This window comes from Panthera pardus, unplaced genomic scaffold (assembly GCF_024362965.1).
Source record: "Panthera pardus isolate Hobbes unplaced genomic scaffold, ASM2436296v1 HiC_scaffold_2, whole genome shotgun sequence".
Lineage (NCBI taxonomy): Eukaryota > Metazoa > Chordata > Mammalia > Carnivora > Felidae > Panthera > Panthera pardus.
The window spans coordinates 80,081,502-80,099,942 of NW_026526765.1; the positions used below are offsets into that span (position 1 = coordinate 80,081,502).

At 33.1% G+C, this 18,441-nt stretch overlaps 1 protein-coding gene and 1 pseudogene across 5 annotated transcripts in view; one reads left to right on the top strand and one right to left on the bottom strand.

Moving 5' to 3' along the window:
• Positions 1-18,441, top strand: part of RIOK2 (RIO kinase 2) — a 28,069-nt gene that overhangs the window by 2,269 nt on the left and 7,359 nt on the right. For 4 of the 5 annotated variants that reach the window (XR_008423792.1, XR_008423794.1, XR_008423793.1 and 1 more), the window contains exons 2-9: positions 238-376; positions 1,760-1,900; positions 3,964-4,139; positions 7,068-7,156; positions 9,112-9,303; positions 11,611-11,703; positions 12,897-13,421; positions 14,915-15,011. Coding sequence is in view for 1 of the 5 variants with exons in the window: in XM_019428873.2 (XP_019284418.1) it covers positions 238-376; positions 1,784-1,900; positions 3,964-4,139; positions 7,068-7,156; positions 9,112-9,303; positions 11,611-11,703; positions 12,897-13,421; positions 14,915-15,011 (1,428 nt within the window). In the remaining 4 variants the exon portion in view is untranslated. The remainder of the gene's footprint in view (positions 1-237; positions 377-1,759; positions 1,901-3,963; positions 4,140-7,067; positions 7,157-9,111; positions 9,304-11,610; positions 11,704-12,896; positions 13,422-14,914; positions 15,012-18,441) is intronic. The other variant, XM_019428873.2, reaches the window with a different exon arrangement.
• Positions 10,022-10,148, bottom strand: LOC128778507 (U4 spliceosomal RNA; annotated as a pseudogene).

Below are 18,441 nucleotides of genomic sequence, written 5' to 3' on the forward strand. Positions count from 1 at the left end.
ATTGTTAAGCACTCACAGTTTTTACCTGTATAGTTTAGTATAGAGGCAGAATATGAATATCAGTGATTATATATCAAATTATGATTTAATATATGTCCAGAGAAGGTATCACTTATGTCTCTAATTGGTTGGGGAACTGCATGATCAGAGAAATTTGAAGGAGAAGTTAACTTCTTAGTAAGGTTTTGATAGTAGCTCTGTGTTGATTATGATTGCATATAATTCCTTTAATTTCAGGTTGAAATGGGCATGAAGAACCATGAAATAGTTCCCTGCAGTTTGGTTGCTTCTATAGCCAGCCTTAAACATGGTGGCTGTAATAAAGTTTTAAGAGAATTAGTGAAACATAAACTCATAGCTTGGGAGCGTACCAAAAGTAAGTATTTATGGCACCATTTGTGATTTTTCATATAACTGGCTTTCCCCAGAGCAGTCATTTTATTTTATTTTATTTTATTTTATTTTATTTTATTTGCAGAGCAGGCATTTAAAAAGGTAGAAAATCAAAGTTGCAAGAACAGCAAAGCACTCTATCTAGACCCGAAAACCCACATACTTTTACCATGTTTTATTAGAGTAGTCACAGGGCCCACCCAGATAAACAGAGTAAAGAAATAGTCTCTATCTCCTCATAACAAATTCCAATTTCAGAAGAGCAAATAGGATAGAGATAATTGTTGCCACAATCTTTGGAAAATTTGCCACAGGACTCTAGAGCATTAACTCTCAAATTATCCATGGTGAGGAATGAGTTTGTTTCTTTCAACCTGCCATGGAGCCATACTTTATTATAAAATAACAGTTAAAAAGTAATTACTAGAAAAATGAAATTTAAAAACTGATAAAATACAGGCACAAATTCCTTATTGGAGCTAAAGACATAAAAAAAAAGCTTGGTGAAAGTGATTTACTGAACTTAATACTGAACTTAACCACTTCATTCAGTTTCTGTGTCTTATCACAAACTAGTAGTATATATAGACTGGTGTCAGTCTGTGAGTTATGCTTTGAGTAACACCTCTCTAGAGAGAAAATACAAATTATAGGAAGAAATGCCAAACTCATAGGACTGGGTAAGCTAATCTTTTCAGCTAAGACTTCTTACTGTTTAAATTCTTCTCATGAACATTGGGGTACAATGTTTATAGCGGCACTCTCAACAATAGCCAAATTATGGAAAGAGCCTAAATGTCCATCAACTGATGAATGGATAAAGAAATTGTGGTTTATATACACAATGGAATACTACGTGGCAATGAGAAAAAATGAAATATGGCCTTTTGTAGCAACATGGATGGAACTGGAGAGTGTGATGCTAAGTGAAATAAGCCATACAGAGAAAGACAGATACCATATGGTTTCACTCTTATGTGGATCCTGAGAAACATAACAGAAACCCATGGGGGAGGGGAAGGGAAAAAAAAAAAAAAAAAAAAAAGAGGTTAGAGTGGGAGAGAGCCAAAGCATAAGAGACTGTTAAAAACTGAGAACAAACTGAGGGTTGATGGGGGGTGGGAGGGAGGGCAGGGTGGGTGATGGGTATTGAGGAGGGAACCTTTTGGGATGAGCACTGGGTGTTGTATGGAAACCAATTTGACAGTAAATTTCATATATTAAAAAATAAAAAAAAAAAAATAGTGAGAAAAAAAAGAATTAACACTAAAAAATAAATAAATAAATAAATAAATAAATAAATAAATAAATTCTTCTCATGACTTGAATTAATGTGACTTGATTGTGCGATGTAACTAAAATACAGTCTTTCTCATTTTATTTTGTCTAGCTGTCCAGGGCTATCGGTTGACAAACGCAGGATATGATTACCTAGCTTTGAAAACACTTTCTTCTAGACAGGTAGTTGAATCTGTTGGAAACCAGATAGGTGTTGGCAAAGAATCTGGTAAGTGCTAACAGTACTACTGAACTCATTTTCTTTGCTTTAGTTTCTCTTTATATTTCTCTTTGAGAAAGCATTATCTTTTTTTTTTTTTTTAATATTTATTTATTTTGAGAGAGTGCGCCTGCCAGCATGAGCAGGGGGAGGGCCAGAGAGAGAGTGAAAGAGAAAATCCCAAGCAGACTCTGCCACTGTTAGCACAGAGCCTGATGTGGTGTTGCATCCCATGAACCAAAGTTTGAGATCATGACCTGGGCCAAAACCAAGAGTCAGACACTTATCCAACTGAACCACCCAGGTGCCCTGAGAAAACATATCTTTTAAATTTTTCCATTTTTTTCAGCTAAGCAGTGAATTGAAAAGTTAGTTGGAAGCAGTAAAGTTGATGAAATTACTCTTAGTTTGGTAGGTTATTGTTTTTCATAAGTCTCTCATTGAAAATTCAGTTATACCAAGAATTCATTTTCCACTAATAACTGACATCTTTGGCAAATATATTATTTGTTCTTTTATATGTTATAAATGGACATTTGTAACAGTTAAAATATGTAACACAAGGAATTATTAGAAGACAGTGACTAAAAGCTACATCACATTTTTCTACCGCAGAAATATGGCAAAATTAAGTATGTGTAGAACACAGAAAACATTCTAAAATAGCATTGAACAAATACATAATGCAAGATTGCTAAATACAGCAGTGTGTGTGTGTGTGTGTGTGTGTGTGTGTGAGAGAGAGAGAGAGAAATGTGTAAAATGAGGTAATTTAACACCTCTTTTTAGATAGGCTGCCTCTTATGTCCAATTTTTTCATTTAAAAAATAACATTTTTTTGTTTATAAGAACTTCACTGTATAGATCATAAATAGTACAAAAGAAAGTAAAATAAAAAGTAAAACTTTATCCTAACCAGGTCTCCATCTGTTGTCATACTTTTGAAAGCTGTTACTGTTGACTGCTATCTTATATATCCTTCTTGGAATAGTCTATGTAAATAATAGTATATAATGCACTGAAAATATGTATATATACACATATATATCTTTTTAATCACAGGTAAAAGCAAACATTACTTGATTTTTTTCCATTTGATTCATTTGATTTGGTTTTTTTTTTTTAAGATTTTATTTTTAAGTAATCTCTACACCCAATGTGGGACTCAAACTTACAACCCCGAGATCAAGAGTCCCATACCATACTGACTGAGCCAGCCAGGTGTCCCTGGATGCATTTCTGATATCATTTCATGTTAACAGATAGATCTTTCTCATAGTTATGTAGAATATTACATGGTATGAGTGCTCTGTAATTGAATTTACCAGTCCCAGCTGTTATGGACATTTATGTTACTTCACCTTTTCTTTTGTAGGTAATGATGTGTTAGACACCCTTGTACACATGCCTCTGTGCACATGTACAAATAAATTTGTAAATACAGTCTTAGAAATTGAATTATTAGCAAAAAAGTTAGGTACATTTAAATTTTTGATATTATCAGATTTCCCTTCAAAAGTTTACGCCAGTTTATAATCCTGCCAATGTGAGAGATAGTTTGTTGATGTGTAATAATTAAAATCCTTATGAATAATTAGGACATGTTTTAAATGTCAGTATTAACAAATATCGACTTTTATTGATAATTGGAATACTTAGGGGAATATCTCCATTCTGATTACTATAGGATTATATTCTAACAACTGAATATTATTTATTGAAGCAGTTAAAGAATTGAACTTTGTGTTGTTGAAAAAGAAGATATTAAATTGCTTCTTATACATGTAGGATGCTAAAAGACAATTACATTTTTCCCACTAAATTGAATTGAATATTGAGCACCTTTGGAAGTAATAACCTTTGACACACAACATCCCTCTTTTCTTTTGTAGTAGATATTAATACATGTCATTTTATTTTGGATTGCAGTTAAAATAATTTTGCTGAGTAGTAAGTATTCATGGTTATTAGGAAAGATATAATTGATGTAAATAAAATCAAAATTAGGAAATTACAAGTGAACTTTTTGGAATGAAAGTATAATAATGCTCTTTTTTACATCTTGGCTCTAGATATTTACGTTGTTGCAAATGAAGAAGGGCAGCAATTTGCATTAAAGCTTCATAGGCTGGGAAGAACCTCCTTTCGAAATCTGAAAAACAAGCGTGATTATCATAAACACAGGCATAACATGTCTTGGCTTTATTTATCTCGTCTCTCTGCCATGAAAGAATTTGCTTATATGAAGGTATTTTGTAAATAATTTTATGTCTCTTAACCAAATAATACATGTAACTGAAAGGACGTAGTGACATTTACCAGTCTATTTTCCCCACATCTCTCTACCCCCAGTCCCAGTCATTACACTTATTTTTAACTGTTAATTATTTTTGTTATTTGTTTTTCTGGTGATTTTTTTTTTTTTCTATGTGAAGGCATTTTTAATCATTATTAATGCATAAAGGCAACAAGTATTCTACAGTATTAATAAGGTATTACAATGCAAATTAACAAGTAGCTTTAAGTAATTAGTGATGTAATTGCCTCACAAAAGTGTGTGTGTGAATATGTATCTATTTAGTATACATAAATATGCTTATGTTTGTCTTCAGTTGAAAACCCCAGGGAATTACCTCTAGTGATTATCTATAGAAACCTTAGTGTCTCAGCTAAGTTGACTAGTACCTTTCCTTCACTTAATGGAGAAGAAATGTTGATGTACAAATTTGCATGCATATTAGGAATGGTAAAAATCTTTAGGTTTTCATCTTTTAACTTCAAAATTAATTTCAGAATATATTTGTTAAGTTTCTTTAATAATCAAAATATGTATCTTCGATAACATTTAAGTTAAACAGAAAATAATACTGTATTTTTATTATTCTCCAGTAGTATTTATTTGTTACTACTTAACTTCACTTTTTAATTAAAAGTCACCCTCGGGGCACTAGCTGGCTCAGTCAAAAGAGCATGCAACTCTTGATTTCCGGGTTATGAGTTTGAGCCCCACATTGGGTATGGAGTTTACTAAAAGTACATACATACATATGTACATAATTTACATACATAATGCTATAGTATGTGATTTGTAAATGAAAGTTTTGGAAGTTGCTTTTTTGGTGTTGAGTAGGTTAATTCATGTGCTTAAATTTTTAGTAGTTATGGGGGAAGAATTCTGAAGACAATGTAAATAACTGATACTGATACCATACATGTTATGTGTTTCTTGTCTTATATACTAATGGTTTGTATCTTATAATATTCAGTAAATAAGCAGTTTGGTAGAGATTATTACACATTTTCCTAAAACTGTATTAGGTGTTTTCTCAGATGTTTATATGAAGATACTAGAATAGAAGCAGACTGTGCATCAATAGCTCCTTAAATTTATTCTCTTTTTTCCTAGGAAGGAGTAAGATTAAATTTAATTAGATAAAATAAGATTAGGGAGTAAACCATAGTGCAAGAGCTAGACCATTATGACAGTAGTTAAGGTTATATGCTGTTGAGCTGCCAAAGCATGTTCAGAACTACTTGTACTGAAAAAAATCTTCAAAGCCAAACAAACAAAAATCTTTGGGGAGTGGAGTTCAGTTCCTTAGCAAGGAAGATAGGAAATAAACGCTTTATGAAATTAACCCTATTCATAAATATGTACGGAGTATGAATTGTATGCCTACCACACTGTATTAAGTACCTGGCATAGGGTGGGCTGAAGGTGTGGCTACCAAAGGAATAAGTAATGAAGTCAAGCATCTGTAAGTTGGGAATATAACACAAATATACATAAAGAAACATTTAAAAATTAAATTATATGTTAAGCTTAGAGAAACTTCTGTAAAGTAGAATAGTTGATGAAAGAGGTTTCATCATATATATATGATGGATACATATATATATAAAATACATATTATATATATAATATGTATTATATATGTGTCTATATATTATAAATATAGACATGTATATATTATATGTAGTATATATTTACATTCTATATTATATATGTGTATATTATATATGTAATATATTATGTGTAATATAAATATTACATAGACTTATTATATATATTATGTTTATAATATAAATATAATATATACATATAATATATATATTTTTTAAAAAGAGTATTGGGAAAACTAGGACCTGATATGTGGATTAAAGAGAGTTCTGAAAACTAGGAAAAGTTGTTGAGACTGAAATCAATATTTATAAACATTGTAGATTTTTCTGAATGGAGCATTGACCTAAGTATTTTAGTTTGGTATTGGTACCCAAAATAAAGGTTAGTTATGGTGGCAAGAGCTAGAACCACTGTTAGAGCAATCAGGTATAAATAACAAAGGCCTACTTTCAAATGGTAACATTCCAAATTGCAGAGAGCATAAACCTAACATATTTTGCAGGAAGTAATAACAGGACTTTGTAAGCAAAAGGTAGAAGAAGTTAAGCATAAGAAGTTAAGAAAAGATGGATTTATGGATGATCTGAAGTAATATGACTCAGACTACTACTGTGTATATTTGTTACATAATTTACTTTGTATATTGTGGTCTGAAGAAAAAGGTCAATGCTCTGTAAGCTACAATACCTGATCTTTTGGGATATTTCATTTTCTAATCTGCCAGAAGACAAGAGTATTTCCTCACTCACAGTTTATTTCCATTTGAATTTTTAAGCACACTCCCAATTGATGGCAGAAATGTAAAAAAATAGGATATATCCTGGGGTGCCTGGCTGGCTCAGTTGGTAGAGAGTGTGACTGTTGATCATGAGTTCAAGCCCCACATTGGACATGGAGCCTAATTAAAATAAAGATTAAAAAATAATAAGTATAATAAAAAAATAAATAAAATGAAGAGGGTATATCCTAGGAGATTATAGGCTTCTTGGGGACAGGCTTTTTTACATTCATTTCTGTAACCCTAGCACCATGTATAATATTTAGTAAATGTTCAGTAAATTAGCGTTTGATGAAAAAGTGAATTGTTAACTGGTTTAAAATTTTATTTTATGTGTAGCTCATTTTGTGCTGTGAATAAGCCATAAATAATCACGTGTAATTTTGTAAAATCTTGTATGTTTCTTCTAGTTGTGGGCAGGTATGTTTACTTTTATTTTACCCTAAATATTAATGACCTCTTCTTTAGTTTATACCTATTTTGCTGTATTTTAGGCATTGTATGAGAGGAAATTTCCAGTCCCAAAACCGATTGATTATAATCGCCATGCGGTAGTAATGGAACTCGTAAGTGGCTATCCTCTGTAAGTATTTATTATTCTTGAAACTATGGATTCTAATAAATAAATGTAAGGTTTAGTTTTCAAAAAATATTTTTAATTAAACGTAATATTGCTTCTGGAAGGTTAGAAATTAACACAAAGCAGTAGTCTCACATGCAAATTAAAAATTCAATATTGTTCTGATAGTATGAATTTTGTAATCTCTGTAATTTATTCAGCATGTATTTATTAGCAATCTAGTATATATTAAGCACTGTTTTAGTAGGCCCACCAGTGAACAAAACAAAATCTCTGCCTTCATAGAGTTTATGTTCTGATAGAAAGAGACATGCAGTAAATAGCTAAACAAGGAAATACATGATTATCAGATGGTAGAAAATGTTATAGATAAAAATAAAGTAGGTAAGGGGACAGGGAGTACTGAGGTGAGTGGATGAAACTGCTATTTTACATGAAATGGTCAGGAAGAGTCTCATTGATAAAGTATTTTTGAGCATAATCCTAAAATAAGTGAGAGAGAAAACCATGCAGATATCTAAGAGATCCAGGCAGAGGCACCAGCAAAGTACATAAATCCTAGGATTGGAGCATGCCTGCATGTTCAGGAAGCAGTGAGGAGGCTAGTGTGGCTGGAGTTGAGTGGATGAGGGCAGAGATAAAAAGTGATGAGATCAGAGAGGCAACAGGGGACTAGATCATTTAAGGTTTGTAGGCAATTGCAAGGAACTTTTAGTTTCTTTTTTAGTACATTTGACATACAAATTTAAATTGTACAGCATGTTGATTTCATATGTTTATATATTGCAGTGTCGTTGTCATTATAGCAATAGCACAAGGCTTTTTTATTTTGTTTTGGATAGGAATCCATTGGAGGAATTTGAACTGAGAAGAGACATGATGTGACTAATGTTTTAATAGAATTGCTGTGGCTTTTGTTTTGAGAACAGATTGAAAGGTGACAAGGACAGAATTAGGAAGAAAAGCTAGGAATTTATTGCAATAATCCAGTCAAGAGATGATGGTTGTTTAGATCAGAGTTGTGGATGTGAAGGTGATAAAAAGTGGTTAGATTCTGAATATGTTTTGCAGGTAGAACCAACACGATTTGTTAGGGATTGGATATCAATATGAAGAAAGGGAAAGTCAAGGATAACACCAAGATTTTGGGTCTGAATAACAAATTAATTGGAGGTACAAAGTTGTCATTTACAGAAATGAGAAAGACTGCAGGAAGAGCAGCTTGGAGTTAGAGGATGGGATAGAATCAGAGGTTCAGTATGGGACATGCTTAAGTTTGAGATGCCTTGGAGTTCAGAGAAGTATAGATTGAGGTGTTTAAAGCCAACAGCCTAAATGAGATCACCAAGAATTATTCTAAATAAAGGCTCCTAGTATTAACCGTTGAGCTCCGAAGTTTAAACGTCTGGGGAAAGATGAAGAACTAGTGAAAAAGACTGAGAAGGAATGATAAACATGGAAAGAGGACAGCCTGAAGAGTTGGTGTACCAAGAGTCAAGTGAAGGAAGCATTTCAGCGGGGGTGGGGGGGGGGGCGGGGAAGAGGTTAACTGAGAGACCTCATATGATGAAGTCTGAATTGACCACTGGATTTAGCAACATGGAAGTCATTGGTAGTTTTGACTCTACGTATTGCATTCAAACGAGGTAGATGAAAACCTATTTAAAATGAGTTCATTAGAATGGGAGGGAAAAAATGAAGTAAGTACAATGTAGAGGAGTTGGGCTGTAATTATCCATGAAAGTATGTTGTAGAAAGAGAATACAGAGTTGAGACAGGGTGTGGCTTTTTTTTTTTTTTTTTTTTTTTTAATATGTGGGAGCTGTTACATCTTGTCTGTGTGCTAATAGAAATGAAGAGAAAGCTGATAGGGAGTTAAGAAATGGAAAAAATAATACGCATGCCTGCTTTCATGAAAATCATAAATGAATATAAATAACCTGTTTTCATACTTTCAGATGTCAGATACACCATGTTGAAGACCCTGCATCCATATATGATGAAGCTATGGACCTGATTGTCAAACTTGCAAATCATGGACTGATTCATGGAGATTTCAATGAATTCAATCTCATTTTAGATAAAGATGACCACATCACCATGATTGATTTTCCACAGATGGTTTCAACTTCTCATCACAATGCTGAATGGTATATGCTAAAAGTGATTCTGGATATGGGTGTGTTTACGTGTGATGCAGTCATTTTTTTCTTAATTTTTTTTTTAACTTTGTAATACCGTGATTTGGGTCAATAACTGGTTTGAAGTGACTGATGTTGATGGTCTAAAAATTTGTTCTTTTATTAAAGGATACAAACTAGGATTTCCCCCCCTTAGAGAACCTATCTTATTCCTCAGTATTTTAAAGGGGGGAAAATGCACTTTGATCCAGTTGTTAAAACCTAGTCATTAAGTTTTTGCTGTACATGGGAAATCTGAAGAAACTGCCTGCTTTATAAACCATCAAAAGAATTTGAATTACTTGTGTAATCGGACAGACTTCTGAAAGTCAAACTTTCTTAGGTGGAAAGTTCAGCAAACCTTTATTCAAACAGACTTTTACGTGGAAGCCCAATTTTTAAAACAAAGTCTGTCCAGAAGTAGGGACATAGAGAAGGGAACCCTAGGACCCCATCCTCTCTCTGCTCCATAGTTGCCTCCAAGAGTGTTTCACCAAGCATAATTTTATAATCATGATGGCCTTAGTAAAAATTATGATCTTGAAGTGGACTCAGTTACCAGACCAAGAATATCTCTCCTATCATTTTTAGTTTTTATTTTATTATTAGAAAATAACTCATGTAGAACCTCATCCCTAACATAGGGCAGAATCACTTTATATACTGTGGTAATCTTACTCTTCACATTACTTAACCATGTAAGCCAGCCAAGTTATGAAGTATGACAATATTTTACTTTGGGAAAAGTTTTCAATTAGCAATAATCACGCCTCGGATAAACCTCATTGGCTACGATACTGCCACTGCACAAAGCTTGATAATATTTTACTTTGTATTTCGTGACGTAATTGATTGTAATCAAAGCTGAATATTTTTTACCTTCCTTTCCAAGTTGTGAGAAACTTCTCCTTTCTCCTGAAGATAACAATCGCTATCATTTACAAATAAGAGTGTATGAATTCTTGGAAAGTTTGAACTCAAACCAGTTTGTGTTCAGTCAAACTTTTCTTCCTACAGATTTTCATAAGAAAATGTCTATACTTATTCCAGAAAAAGAAGATGTCATTTAAATATAAATTTAAAGAATATTTTTAACCAAAAAAATATTAATAGATTAACACCTGGTGTTTGAGTGTTTAACATATCTTTGGATGATGACTCATCACCATTTTTATTACTGTGGGGTAACAGTCACACAATGAAAGAATATTCAGGAACCACCAGTAGTAGAGAAGGAAACGATGACAAATTGTGATATTCAAAGTGTAGGCTGCATTATTCTGTAGGGAAACAGTATGATTTAACTTGCTATTTAATGGAGAAGTACTAGGATAAAGGAGTTGTACTATGTAGCAGAAATTAAGATGTAAATTAATTAATAAATAATTATAAATAAGACCTATGTCTGCTTTTGAAGATTTTGAGAGTTTGTCTAATTAGATGAAACATAGACATAAATAAAAATAATTTTTAATTTACTGAGGTTTTTCCCTGGGTGCCCTAAAATTAGGAAAGATTAGCACCATTATCTGTTTCCAGACTTTCTCTGAAATATTAATATTCAAGCAGATAGTGAATTCTGTGTGACCCTGTTTCTTAATTCTCCCTTATCTAGAAACCTAGAGAATTTAATCTGTTCCCACTGCTTTATGGTGGCCTAAAAAGCAACCTGATATAGGTCCTTCTACCATTGGTCCAGATTAGCGTGTCTTCAGATCATTGTTTATAAGCCACAGCATTATTTATCTCTTTTGGATGTTCTTGCAAATTAGCTAATGGATAATAAAGGTATATAAACATAATTTAATGGTCCCCAAACTTTTTCTTATGTGTCACTAATCTGTTTCGTCTTTAAGCTTTTGTAGATGGGGTTCTAGTGGGTATAGCTGATGAGAAGTATAACCAGACAGGCTGGAGACTAAAGAGGAAAAGTGGAAACCTGCCCCTAACTGCAGACCCAGTCTTTTTTTTTCTGAGATTCAGATGCATGTTATTTTCTCTTAGTATGTCTAGTACAGTATGGGAAGGCCTCTAGTTTTCTAACTATAGGGACCATATGCCTTTGAAAGCTTATATTTTCTATTAGTTCCTCTGTTTTTTTGTTTTGTTTTTGTTTTTCAAACACACTGGCATCTGATTTGTCTCTTTTCTTTCTTGTGAGTAACATCTTTTTTCATATAATGATTAGCAATATCATTAATAAGTATATTGTCATTGGCTAATGAGGAAAAACATGAGCAACAAAGGCTATATCAAAAATGATTCTTCCTTTTGCAGGTATTTTGACAGAGATGTTAAATGCATTAGAGATTTCTTCATGAAACGTTTCAGCTATGAAAGTGAGCTTTACCCAACTTTTAGTGATATCAGGTTTGTACTCTGCTTTGCTTAAAATAATAAAAACTGTTTAAATATATGATTTATTGGGGCACCTGGATGGCTCAGTCAGTTGAGCATCCAACTCGATTTTGGTTCAGGTCATCATCCCAAGGTCGTAGGATAGACCTCAGCATGAAGCCTGCTTAGGATTCTCTCTCTTTCTGTCTCTGTCTCTGTCTCTGTCTCTCTCTCTCTCTCTCTCTCTTTCTCTGTCTCTCTCTCTCATCTCTCTCTGTCTCTCTCCTTCTACCTTTTCCCCTCCCTGTCTCCCTCCGCCCCTCCCTCCCTCCCTCTCCCTAAAATAAAAATAAATAAATAAATAATACTTGATTTACTTAGTTCTGAAAAGTTTAACAGTTTCATCTAAAAAATTTCCAAATAGTAACCATTGACACATAATCATTGTTGAGTATCATTGCTGTCTAGTGTATAAATGAAACTTAAAAACTAGAAAATCCTGCCTTTGTGCCTTTGGTCTATTAAGGCAATGTTTGTGAATTTTAGGGGAGTAACACATTTAGTTTCTTATAAATTCATGAACTTTTATTCATATTGGAATTTATGTTTTTCCTTTATACAGAACAGAAGCTATATTTACTTGATTCATGGAACATAATTATATGTAAATTTTCAAAGCAGAACTTTTTCATTTATTTTATATCCTTAATTATGACACTTTTGTGCTTTGGGATGATAGAACTTCAAAGAAGAAATCTTTAGTGCCCATTAAAGTCAATTTATTAAATCATTATCAACTGAAGTTTCTGTAACCTTTCTGCTAATATTTGTTGCTTTTAATAGTCTTTGCATGTGCGCACACACATGCGAACTAAGGAGGAGCAGAGAGAGAAGGAGAGAGAATCCCAATCAGGCTCTGTACTGTAAGCACAGCCCAATCCAGGGCTCGATCTCATAAACCTTGAGATTGTGACCTGAGCCAAAACCAAAATTCGGACTCTTAACCAAGTGAGCCAGGCAGTCATCCCCATAGTCATTTTGTTCTTAAGTGACAACAAAAATGTATCTTTTACATTTGTATATTTAAGTATTACATTTTAGGCAAAGAAAAATCTTTAAAATACATAAACTATTAAACTCATTTCAGAATTATAATTTATCAGAATAATAAATACTTACCCATGTCAGGTGGATTTTTTCCTAATGTTTGTCATTCTTTTTTCTAGGAGGGAGGACTCTCTTGATGTAGAGGTTTCTGCCAGCGGCTACACAAAGGAAATGCAGACAGATGATGAATTGCTTCATCCATTAGGTCCAGATGATGAAAATACTGAAACAGAAGACGGATCTGAATTCTCACCTTCTGATGAAGAGTTGTCAGAAAAAGCAAAGTTTCATAAATCAAAAAATCAAAGTGATCAGAAGTCTGCAGATGAATCCGCTGACTACTGTTGCATATCATCTGGACACCTTGAACAAATAAAGGGAGAGGATTCGTCAGAGGAGAGTGCTGATGCACAAAATTTTGAATTACCTGAATTCAGTCAAGCTTTAGAAGAAATAAAAGGTCAAGTTATTGACAACAATTCTGTAACTGAATGTTCTGAGGAGACAGACAAAATTGAAAATGACACTAGGCAAAATGGTAAAACAGGTCAAGGAGGAATCCCCATGAGCTCTGAAGACTATGAAGATGCATGCCCTCATCTGATTGCCTTGTCGTCAGTAAACAAAGAATTCAGGTCTTTCAGGTATAGATTTCTGTTGATTGATTTTTTTTTTTACTTTAATGTGGAGACCTATACTTTCTTCAATTCTGATAAATGAGTGGCGTTTTGTTCTTGTTTTTCAAATGATATAACAGAGCTGTATTCTGTCCCATTATGTTTAAAAAATGAGAAAGCAAATAACCCTTTTATTGTTAAAATTTAGATTACCTTCTACAATGGACCTAATCCTCGGCAATTTATTGATTCGTTTTTAAACAGTTCTGCCTTAAAAATGCAAACTGATTACTTTAAAAGAATTATTTACAATAATTGGTAAATTGGTCAAGTTCTGGATGTACGAATGTTCATATATTTTTGTAGTTGTATATGTGTTTGGTTTATATGTAGTCCAGTAAACATGTAGTAAATGTGCTCTCTTAAGATATCTACTTACAGTGAATTTTCTCTGGTACTTTGAACCTTCTATCAATATTTGTTCATGTATAGTTAAAATTATTTAACATTATATGTTTTTTTTTCTAAGAGTTTTTTTTTTTTCTTGCAAGTATTAATGAATTGGCAGCCTGAACTTAGCAAAAGATAAAAAATTTAATTTTTATATTTGGAATAGTTTATCCTGAATCATGAAAGGAGTTTTAATTATTTCAAAATAGTAATAAGACAAAACTATATCAGTAGTACATTTATTAGGCATTTCTCAGTACATCCTAAGGCTGTCTTTAGAGTTTTATCGTGAAACAAAACATGAAAATTTTGTGCCTTTTCTGTAAAACTGTATCTGGAGTCTCGGGGCAATTACAACTCAAATAATAAATTTGTAAAATTAAAATTATAAGTTAAAATCAAGAGTGGCAGGGACTGAGGATTTTAAGTAATTGAAGAAAATCTACAGAGGTTAAAGAGTCTTACCACAGAATAACTTGTTCTCTTTAAACACATGTTGGGCAAAATTTTTATTATTCAGAGTAGAAACATAAGATAAGAGATGTTGCTGAAAAATATTGACTGTTCGGTGTTAATATGGTCTGAGTGTCTTAAACTTTGTATATATTAAAACTTTGAGCAATGTGTAAAACAAGTTTGTTTCCATCATTGCAGTTTTTCTCCCTTAGCAGGGCAGATGATACAGATTAAGAATACTGCCTCTGGTCCCATTACATCTTTTGTTGTTTAGGAGATGGCAGGGAAGTGTTCTAAGAATTTAAATGTAAGAGGCAGATATGTGTAAAGTTCAATGAAAGAACAAGAGATTAGCGGAAAAGAGATATAAATTCTGGGGAAGTGGTAACAAATTTTGATGGCTGAAACATTCAGTTTTGCAGTTTTGATGGTGACTATTAGAATGCTGAAAAATGGAAATTATTAATATATTGGGCTGAATTGTGAAATGTGTGAAGTTTTACCTTCACAGAAATTTTAAATATAACGATATTTTATTATGTAAGGATAAGTATAAATGGCACATAATTCACTATAAAAAAATTAGGTAATTTGTGACTTTGTTTTAATTTTAGAGATGAAGAAAGTATGGAAGATACTAAACAGTACAGAACAAGAACTCTGAGTGTTACTTCTGTGGGCAGTGTTTTAAGCTGTTCAACAATTCCTCCGGTAACTATTCATTCAACATTTTCCAAATGTTGATTAGGTCACTACCCTGGTTGGATTGTAGATACTCAGATATGGTCTAGTCCTTGCATTTTAACAATGAGGAAATTGAGGCCCAGATAGGTTACATGACTTTGCTCAAGATTACCTAGCTAGTGACAGCAATGCAGCTACAGTGTGAAGATGTGCCAGCTTCACTAAATTTTGAAGGAGAAAAATAGGTAATTTAAAAATTTTTGACCTAAAGGTTTTGTTAGACATTTAGCAGCAATGTTCAAAAGAATTTCTTAAGGGACATTTTCTGTGCAGGATAGTGAACACAAATAGTCCAGCTCCTGGATTTTACTGCCTGCCATACTCTCCAGGCTGCCCAAGAGGAAGAATCAGTTTATTTCCTTTGTAGATTTTAAGGAAAGAGATAAAATTACATACTTGGTGTATTGGGGACTTCCCTTGTACTTAAAGCCATTAAGCTGCATACCCTTAAAACCAGTTTTTAGTGATAACTTCATTTAATATAAACAAAAGAAGAAAATCAATTTAGAAGTTAGAAAGGAAGCAATAGGGGCACCTGGATGGCTCAGTTGGCTGAGCATCCTACTTCAGCTGAAGTCATGATATCACAGTTCATGTGTTCAAGCCCCACATCAGGCTTTGCGCTGATAGCTCAGAGGCTGCTTTGGATTCTCTCTCTCCCTCTCTCTGTGCCCCTCTCCCATTAGTGCTCTCCTATGTCTCTCTCTCTTTGTCAAAAATAAACATTAAAAGGGGCACCTGGGTGGCTCAGGAGGTTAAGCATCTGACTCTTGGTTTCGGCTCAGGTCATGATCTCATGGTTTTTGAGTTCGAGCTCTGCATCAGACTCTGCTGACAGCATGGTGCCTGCTTGACATTGTTTCTCCCTCTTTCTCTCCCTCTCTCTCTGCCCCTCCCCTGCTCACTCTCTCTCACACTCACTCTCAAAAATAAATGGAGTTAAAATTTAAAAAATAAAAGGGAACATTAAAAAATTTAGAAAAAAAAACAGGAAGAAATAAAATTATGTGGAATATGAATTCAAAATAAAAGAATTTTGTTTTTACTGAACTTATGATTTCCAAATTCATATATATTGTCCAATAAGTTAAAATGTGTGTCCTATGGATATAACATGGGATATTTACAAAATTAAATCAGAATTATAAAAGATAGGCTAAAAACATACTGTATTCTATAACATAACACATTTTTAATGGTTCTAGGAACTTTCTTGATAATATGAACATTCAGAGTTGTGAGACCAAAATAAAAGTGAAATTCTATAAATGTATTGATTTTTTATATACTCTTTTCTGCTGAGCTTATAATTTACTTGATATTCTAGATGAAAACTATAAATGTTTGGAATTTTTGAAACATCTATTAATTATATTAAAAGATAAACATTTCCCTTTAAGTATTATCAACCTGTCTTTATTAAGAATTTCTCACACTTTATGATTGTCTGTCCACCCTTGGCTTTGATATTTTCTATACTTGAGTTTTATTTACACTCTTTTCTTTGATTTCTCAGATTCCAAACATAAGTGCTTTTATACAATTAGTGGCATAAAATTGGCAACCGCATATAAAGAAAAATTTAGATTACTAACTCATGCTAGGTTATGCTGTCTTTTGTATATAAAAGATGACACTGACATTGTCTGTAAGTCTTGACTTTACCTCATTTCCTTTATAGCTAATAGGAACTTAAAGTTTAAAATGGGGTCAAACCTATAATGAATTGCATTATAAAATACAAATTTGCCTTCTAAGAGGAAAAAGATCTCTTCAGCCAGCGTGATCAAAAAGATTTCCCTCTAATCATTGGAAACAAATTGATGATCTTAACTCTACATTCTTTTGAAAATTTGGTCACCCTTTTTTCCTTGAGGTCACATTTCATTTTGTTAAAAAGTCATAAGAAAAGAAACTTTATTTTTTTACCTCTGTTAATTTGATGATTATTTTCCTATATGGTAAAAGATTTTCTCTGTTCTTTGAAACTGTAATTGTAAGATCTGTTTTCTCCATATAAATACTTCTGTCGTTCTCTATTTATTGGCGAAGTTGTCACCTGTGAACCCTGTTCTTTCTAATATGTAACAAATTCTTATTAAACATTTAGGTATATTGCTTTTTAATAAACATATGGCCCACAACAACCAAACAACAGAATCAACAAAATGCATGATTTTTGTTTAATTTTTTATGTACTCCCTGAAATAATACACAGGTATTTTTTAAAAAATAAATACTAAATGAGATTTTTCTCCTGCCCTTTTTTTTTTTTTTTTTTTTTATGAGAGAGAGAGAGAGAGGGAGAGAGAGAATCTTAAGCAGGCTCTACACTGTTGCATGGAGCCAGATGCAGGGCTCAAACTCCTGAACCATGATCATGACCTGAGCTGAAATCAACAGTTGGATACTTAACCTGCTGAGCCACCCAGGCACCCCTTCCACTTTTTTTTAACATGAAAAAAATTAACCTTGTAGGATTCATAAATTGTCCTGGATTAGAAGGAAGAGCATGCATAATAATCCATTATTTCCTTATTTTCTTGAGCTTCTTGATATGATTATCCTGTGGTCTCATCAAAGTGAAGAACCAAGGGGAAATTCACACACAATATTTAGAAAAGAAATTGATTTTTTTTTTCTTGAAAATATTCTGGAGGCCTCTGAATTCCTCTGGTTTTAAGTGTGGTACATGCTCTACTGTTGTCTTCCTGGGATGATCTCTCCTTTCCTATTTGTTTGGTTGCCTCTTTTCTAGTTCCATCTCTTTATTTGGCAGTATAGATTCCAGTAATTATTTGAGTGAATGGTAGAAGCAGTACTTTTTATTGCTAAAAATGTCTTTTTATCCTGTTCTCACACTGGATTGGGAGTTTTAAGTGTTCGAGTTGTAGTTTGGAAATGATTTTCCTTCAGAATTTTGAAAGTATTGCTCTCTTATCTTTGTTGTAGTTAAGATGTTTTTCTCATTCAGGGTTCTGGTCTCTTGCTGGGGTGAGTAGGCTATGATAATTGCCTGTCTTCTTCCTAGGATAGGGAAGGGTGCTAGAGCCCAGTCATACTTGTTCTAAACTTTTTAGCCAGTCCTACAGCTTTCAGTTCTGAAACTTCTGAGGTACCAGTTCCTTCTAAGTCTCCTGCCTTACTGGGTTTGGGGAACTACATCTCATGGGGTATCAGCCTCTGCAGGGAATTGAAAACTGAATGTTCCATCTGTTTATTTTCTTAACCTTTTTTCCCATTGGGAATCAGTAGACTAAAATCAAGAGGGATGACTTGTTAAAGCCTGTTAATTGAATGTAGTCTGCTTAACTATGTAAAAATGCAAAGTCTGCTTTTAACTCATCTGGTCCAAGTTTTATAATACACATGTGCAATTCAAGAAACATAAGCCAAC